Here is a 7,976-nt window from a genome sequence, read left to right on the forward strand (position 1 = left end):
CTCACCTGATTCACCTATATAAGGCATTGATGATTAGTGACGAATTGAATCAGGTGTGCAAGCTCTGGAATAGATCAAATATATGAAACGGCTTAGAGTCCCCAAGGAAAGGTTTGAGAACCACTGGTTTTAAAGACATACCAGTCAAGCGACAAATAGCTGCAATCCATTGGCATGGATTTTCAGACCCAGCCTCCCCCTTTTTCCTCCAAACATAACAATGGTCATTATGGCCAAACAGTCTATTTTTGTTACATCAGACCAGAGGACATTTCTCTAAAGAGTACGATCTTTGTCCCCATGTGCAGTTGCAAACCGTAGTCTGGCTTTTTTATGACTGTTTTGGAGCAGTGGTTTCTTCCTTGCTGAGCGGACTTTCAGGTTATGTCGATATAGGATTTGTTTTACTGTGGATATAGATACTTTTGTACCGGTTTCCCCCAGCATCTTCACAAGGTCCTTTGCTGTTGTTCTGGGATTGATTTGCACTTTTCGTACCAAAGTACATGCATCTCTAGGAGACAGACTGTATCATTTCTGAGCGGTATGATGCCTGCGTGGTCCCATGGTGTTTGTACTTGCGTACTATTGTCTGTACAGATGAATGTGGTACCTTCAGGCGTTTGGAAATTGCTCCCAAGGATGAACCAACCTTGTGGAGGTCTACAATTTTTTTCTGGGGTCTTTACTGATTTCTATTGATTTTCCCATGATGTCAAGCAAAGAGGCACTGAGTTTGAAGTTAGGCCTTGAAATACATCCACAGGTACACCTCCAATTGACTCAAATTATGTCAATTAGCCTATCAGAAGCTTCTAATGCCATGACACCATTTTCTGGAATTTTCCAAGCTGTTTAAAGGCACAGTCAACTTAGTGTATGTAAACTTCTGACCCACTGGAATTGTGATACAGTGAATTATAAGTGAAATAATCTGTCTAAACAATTGTTGGAAAAATGACCTGTGTCATGCACAAAGAAGATGCCCTAACCAACTTGACAAAACTATAGTTTGTTAATTAACAAGAAATTTGTGGTGGTATAAAAGCTAGTTTTAATGACTCTAACCTAAGTGTATGTAAACTTCCGACTTCAACTGTATCTTAAGTCCATTAAAGGGACAATAATGTTTGTATTATGGTGTTATTTTGCTTACTGATGTTGTCCATTCCATAGACTTCTTTGAGAATATCAATCTCCTTCACTGTGGCCACTTTGATCTCCTCGATCTCTGCAGCTGAGATCTTGTTAGAAGGAGTGATGTCGATGATCTTGACTGCATAGTCCTGAGGCACAAGGACAGGAAAAACAAATGTCAACAAACAGCATCTTATTTAAAGGTAGTAAGTTACATCACACATTTCACGTTTTGATTTTATTTGTACAGATGAATACTTAAGTGGAACTGCACTTATTAGATGTGTTCCAGAACAAAGAAACAATGGCAATGTGCCCCTCCAGGGATTTGAACCGACAACCCTCTGATCACCACTCTATTCACTTTATAGGATGTAATCTCAGACACCCAGAACTAAAATCTTGTGTAATTGCGTCAGTCACTATTAAATTCTGGGGGAGCATGGAGGTACTATAATTAGAGGGTAAACGTGTTAGAAAACGTACTGATGAAACTAGCGAAGTCTCAATCTCTCTAAATTGAAACTCTCAGCCAGTTTCGGGCCAGTCTATGGGCAAAATGTCCCCTTCCCAAATTTCAAAAATGCGAAATCATGATGTCCAAATGATAAGCGACAAATAATCTGCGTACCAGAACAAAGTTTCTCATTAGTCGTCGAATTCCAGTCTGTCGACAGATGCACATAACACAAATGGTAGTAGCATCTGTCCACGAGATTATATAGGACGTAATACAAACCTAAGAAAACCAATACAGGACACAATGTATCTAATGCAGAACATTTACTTGAGCTAAAATCTCACAAGGCTGAGACTGATTGTCTATCCCTATCAGATAGATATTTAAATATTTGAAGCACAGCTTTATATATTAAGGCAGCCTCTACAACATGTTCATCCTTACCATTTTCTTTTTGAGACCCCTCTTCGAATGTAGGCCTACACCATATAATGACAAAGCTGCATTAGGCCACAAAAGCAAGTACCTCTCAGTATATTGAAATGCAGGTGTTCTCTCCACGTGTGCAGGAAACTGACACGATAATACAAGGGATGTGTATGTTATGCAATACTATACAGTGCGCTTTTGTGTGACCATGTCAGAGCCCACTGGCCCAATCAGAACAGTGGTATAGTGCGTCACCAGGAGTAATGGCTAATTTATTCACACACACCCATGGTTAGGGGGTGTGTCCACTTCAAAACAACACTCTAGGGACATAAAGTGCACATACAATAGCTAGGTTGGAGTACTGTACATACTATAATACATTATCTCGTGATGGGATCTGGATTTGAGGTTTATCATCAAGGTTTTCTTAAAGGCAAATGGTTAGCTTGTGCTGACATGGGTAGAATGGCTCGGTTAGTTGGAGCATGATGTTGGCAACACCAGGGTTGTGGTGGGTTTTATTCCCATGTGGCCCACATACTGCATGTGTTTTTTTTTTATGTACAAAACACTACAATGAATTGTCTCCTCTTTGATCTGTCCTGTCTTTGTTAAATTTTTGTGAATTGTTGTGTGAATCCGAGTGGGATGACATGACTACTAGCTGACCAATGACTGGTAATGTTCAGTGCCAAAACCTTGGTCCTAAAACATGTTCAAATGAACACTGCCCGGCTCAACAATGCAGTTTAGTTACGTAATGGCATACCGCTCGACTAACAAACTGCACACAGTGACACAAAGGATGTCACTGATGACAGGGTTTACTAGTGAGTTCACAGAACCCAAACTCCCTTCCATAACCAGTCTAGACTGAGGTGAGGTTGGTGTGTGTTTAGAGTTGGACATCTCATTGAATTGGTTCTTTTGTTTAGAGTTTCATTTCTGTGGAGATTATTTATGTTCTAGTCTGGTCCCAGATAATATGGTCATTGTGATGCATTGCCAAACATTGTTGAGTTGACATGCAAGTTTGTTACGGGTGTGCAACACAAACAGATCTGGAGCCAGGCTATTTCTATGCAGTGAATGAATAGAAAATGGGTTCATGCTCTTTAACTCCTGCGAGGTTCATGTCAACAATCCCATATGACATACAAATGATACCATACCTTCCAGGATCTCCTTGGGGTCATATTTGCCATAGAACTCCTGAGCTCCCACCCAATCCGGGATCTCGTCCTCTTTGGTCATGTTGGCGTGACTGGTTATCTAGGGCTACTAGACTACTGTACTGATGCTGCTGCCCACAAGCTGAAGAAAAAAACACAGCAGGTAATATACAGGGCAAACTCACTTTCTCATTGAACTGAGCTGCATTTGTGAAGTTGATTGCCCTTTTAACAAAACATGTAATACATTTATCAAATCTAACACAGTGAAATGTATAACATTAAGTAAAAATTCAATTCCCCCAAAATAATTCCATTCCCGAACTCTAACAGCAATATAAGTAAGCACATAGGAGACAATTGATGTAGGTTTTTGATGACAGTAGCCCTATTGTTTTGAAAACAATGGTTGTATAAAATAAACACACAGGAGGCATGTGCAAACGGCAAATTGACCCTTTAATGATAGGGTCTGGATATAGGTCTAATAAACAATAGCTAGGTTGGAGACCAGGGATAGAGATGCTGATGCCATGTTGAACTGGTGTAAATGCTGTCTCTGTACTGACATTTCGAAGCGCCCCCCGCGGGTAGCCATGAAGAGGGAAAGAACGACGTGTGACAGAATGTAGACATATCTATGCTATTTCACACTAGGTAATCCATAAACCCATGACAATATAAAAAATAAACATTGATTTCGCTCACGCGTTATGCCGGAACTAGGATACTGGTAATGTTCGACTAGCTAACTGGTTGCAGTTATACACGTGTCGCTTCAACCAGTTAGCAAGTCGGACATTTCTTAGTTCCGACTAGCACGTGAATTAAATCGGCATTATATAATGATTACATTTTAGTAAAAAATATTCCAAAAGTGTCCAATATATTTCAGAAATAATATTTTTAATATATGCACTGATAATAAATGTAACCATTACTAGATAGAATTGTGTCATCATGATGCAAGCGAGCGTTGCATTTTGTGGGATACACGAGACAATATTGTTCCGTTCTTAGTGAGCATCGTCAGCCTTTGTCACACGTTGATAGAAATGAGGCGAACCGATTGAATATCAAGTCATTTTGGAGAAGAAACAAATCAGCCATAATTGCTGTCGTACATTTGGCTCCTATCAACATTTGCCATTTAAAATAGCAATCTTGTCAAGTTGAACAAACACGACATTCTTACGATCAACACTTACCGTATCAAGAGCAAAGGCACTCAACGCGTGTACACATCTTCTTCATATTCATGAAATAACACACGGGTTAACATTCTCACCTGTGACAGTACCCCCCCCCAAAAAACGATTCCTCTCTGCTAGATCCTCTTCAGTTTGCATGCAACAATCGTATAAAACTGGGCATAACAGCTGGCACATAAATAGACGTACTGTAGTAGTAAACCTTCAATAAAAGAAACGGCATAAAAATAACTGCATGTTCTTCTTGCTGTAGCCTAGCGTTACTTAAGACAAATGTTCCACAATGACTGATGATCCAATTGATGTAATACTGCATCACATTATCAGGAATAGGAGAATGTGATTCAGAAGAGTCTTTAATGTGAAGAGCTTTATTAGATCCTAAACTTGTTACAAGCAAATTGCGACTGTACAACCCTAATCCAGATATGGAAATGGGTGGACCAAGGGAATATCTACCAACAATGAAGTTTACATTGTGATCTATGAGGGAGTTAGCCTGGCATCCGAACGGATTTCAAACACTACTTTCAGTCTGATTTAACCAGGCTATGAGGGAATATTACTGTTAAAATACATCAGGTAGATTTACAACTAATCTTGTCCCCAGCCGGCTGAGACTAGGGACCAGACTAATTTACAACAGGGGTGTGTGTATTCATTACAATTCTGTAGCAAAACATGGTCGGTTACAAAACGTTTTGCAACCAAAAGCGTTTACTCCCAACGGAAAACGTTTTGCAACGAAAACAAGTTTCTATTGGATAAATTCAGGTAGGTCCCTCCCCGTTACATTCCGTTTGCTCTGGTTGGTTCTTAAAAAGGTAAACAGTTTCCGTTACAATACGCAATGAATACACCCCATGTTTAAGCATTAAAGACAAACGTGTCGTTTATTTTTTTGCATGTTTTCATTTGAAATGACTTATTACAAGCTTCACAGCATCAACCCTAGGAAAATGTTTTTAAATTGTCCATATATGATGATTAACAGTTATTTGATCAAGTGCCAAATCAAAGCCAAGTCTATCAAGTGTTTGTAAATTACTTATTTAATAGTATTGTGGGTGTGGGTGTGTGTGTTGAGTGTGTACGTTCAGCGTTGCTGGGGTTGTTTGTCTCTCAGGACATCCCTGTGGAGGAAAAATACAAAATTACATTAGGGAAATTGTACATAGTCATTTTTATTGATAGAGGACTCCAGAGGCAATGCATGGCAGCAGCACAACCCCAAGATCAACAAAGAAAACATTTTGTGAAATAAAAAATAAAAAACAGTAACTCCCTAACCGGGAATGGAGGACAGTCCTTACTCACAGTGAAATCAAATATGTGAGAGCCTGGCATGAGCGCCTACACATTTCATGATTTAATGTCCCATAGTTCTGCATCACCCTGTGGCCACTCAGTGTATTGCATACATTTGTGGTTAAAGATCTTGGGGGGCCAAGAATATTAAGTGGGACATTAAAGTGGGCCTAGGACAGTTTGAGTGGTGTTCAACAAATTAGGTCAGTTGACTCAAGTCAGTCTTAATAAAATGAATACCTGACACCTACAGAACACTAGTCTGGTTCCTCGATAAAGAACAGTCGCTGCCATAAAACTTTATAAATTCAGCAAAGTTTTGGAATTTTACCAATTATCTTTGAAAGACTGGGTCCTGAAAAAGGGATGTTTATTTTTTTGCTGAGTTTATTAATCCTATTCCAAAAGGTGACAGTGACACCAGGTAAGGCAAGCGATAGGCAACAAGTCAATTGATCAAATCTAATGAATGCATAAAATAGTCATGATAGAATATCACTATTTAAAACTTTCAGGGATACATAAAAGCACCATCTTTTTCACAAATATGTCCAGTAACAGCTAAGATTGTATTAACAGACACTTTTAGACTCACCATTTGAGAACTTGCACTGCTTGAGCACCTCGCTGAAGCCCTCACAGAGTTTCAGGTCGCTCTGCGTCTGAGCACACTCAATAAACTGCTTGAGCTCATATGAGCAGGATCCATGCTGTGGTGCAGGCTCCTGCTGGAACATGGACTGGGGCTGCTGCTGATACTGGGCTGGCTGGTACATGGGAGGTGGCTGTTGGTACTGCTGCTGGTACTGCTGGGGCTGCTCCTGAGAAACAAAGCATTGGAGGTTAGTGTTGATGTTATTCTCAACTATTTAGATGCTCTTTAAGGCCTGGCACAGGGTATAATCCTAAATGGCTTATCCTCTCTCTGACTCACTCATACTCATCACTACTAACTGGGCTACATGACACAAAGCCACTTCAATCCCATGGCCCTGTCACTCACTGTGACTAAGCAGTGATCACCTACCTGGTAGGTGACATCAGGCTTGGCAGCCTCTTGGCTTCCTCCGCCCCCACCCATTCCTCCAGTCATTGCGTGGCCGATCATGTGCCCTGCGGCTGAGCCAACGGCTACCCCAGCGGCTGTGGTGGCCATCTGCGCAAACATGCCTGGCTGCCGGGGGGCAACAGCGGCTGGGGCAGCCATGGCGGACGGGGGGGCATGGGAAGGCGCTGGGGCGTAGGATGGAGGTGGTGCAGCCCTGGCCATGGGGGGTGGCGGTGGAGCCATCCTGGTTTTTAAGAGAGAGTGCGTTCATTACATGAGCAATCAAGTGACAACACTCAATCATGTGTCACTGAAGAACTTGAATTAGGTCCATGAACAGCATCAACCTCAGTAAATTATTCTGGGCCAATTCAGTAACATAGATCAAAGTAAATTAGGGTAGTGTAAACATTAGCCTACCAGATATGTATTCAGTACATTTAGTTACTTGTCTTATTATTATTATCAGTTTCACCTAACGTCACCAGCAGTGTCTAGCAAGCTAGCTAGTAGTTGTGCCAGCTGCCTAGCTAGCTAGCCCAGAATACCATATTTATAACTAACTACTATATTTGTTATCTGGCTAACGTTAGCTGACTATTATAACACCTTTGAAATACAGACACCACGTGAAATATAGACTAGGGAAATTATACAAGCCTTGCGAGCAAGTAAAATCAGGCAACTAGCGTTAGTAAATTTAGCATCAAGCTAGCTAAGTTAGCTGGCAATGCGTTGTTAATGTCATGACTTTGTCAATTTTCATACCGGGCTGGAGGGGCCATCCTTGACGTCCGGCTTCTGCTTCCTCTTGGCATTTTTGATAAAGATAGCTAGCTAGTCAAATATAACAAGAAAAGTACTTCGTATTTGAAGAAAGCAACTCAGTACAGTAACTAATGTGTCTGTGTCTAATCGACCTTCGTAGGACTAAAAGGGACTGCTGTTCCGGAAGTTTCTACGTGTCACGTCATATTTTGTATGTGTAACTTCCGGTGAAAAGACGACTAGTTTTGAATCTTTTGTAATCTGTTGTAATATGTAGCCTTTCATAATCATGACTCCGTGCCAAAAAAAACGTTACGTATGTAAGGCTAGCTCGTGACGCTAAGTATTCTCTGATATATATTTTGTGGTTTTAGCATATTACATTTTCGAGTGCTGAAAAAAATCTTATCTCCAGTGCCCAGTGAAGTTTTCTATCTTTC

The 7,976-nt window shown here is 40.7% G+C and overlaps 1 protein-coding gene across 1 annotated transcript; it reads right to left on the reverse strand.

Annotated features, from left to right (window-relative positions):
* Nucleotides 1-4,750: 4,750 nt before the first annotated feature.
* Nucleotides 4,751-7,769, reverse strand: LOC139382789 (coiled-coil-helix-coiled-coil-helix domain-containing protein 2-like). Its single transcript, XM_071126936.1, has 4 exons — nt 7,537-7,769; nt 6,748-7,012; nt 6,316-6,541; nt 4,751-5,545 (listed from the first exon to the last, which is right to left on the reverse strand). The coding sequence occupies exons 1-4, from the start codon at nt 7,584-7,586 to the stop codon at nt 5,535-5,537; spliced, it is 552 nt and encodes a 183-aa protein (XP_070983037.1). The 5' UTR covers nt 7,587-7,769; the 3' UTR covers nt 4,751-5,534.
* Nucleotides 7,770-7,976: the final 207 nt, after the last annotated feature.

The sequence above is a fragment of the Oncorhynchus clarkii genome, chromosome 24, assembly GCF_045791955.1.
Source record: "Oncorhynchus clarkii lewisi isolate Uvic-CL-2024 chromosome 24, UVic_Ocla_1.0, whole genome shotgun sequence".
Classification (NCBI taxonomy): Eukaryota; Metazoa; Chordata; class Actinopteri; order Salmoniformes; family Salmonidae; genus Oncorhynchus; species Oncorhynchus clarkii.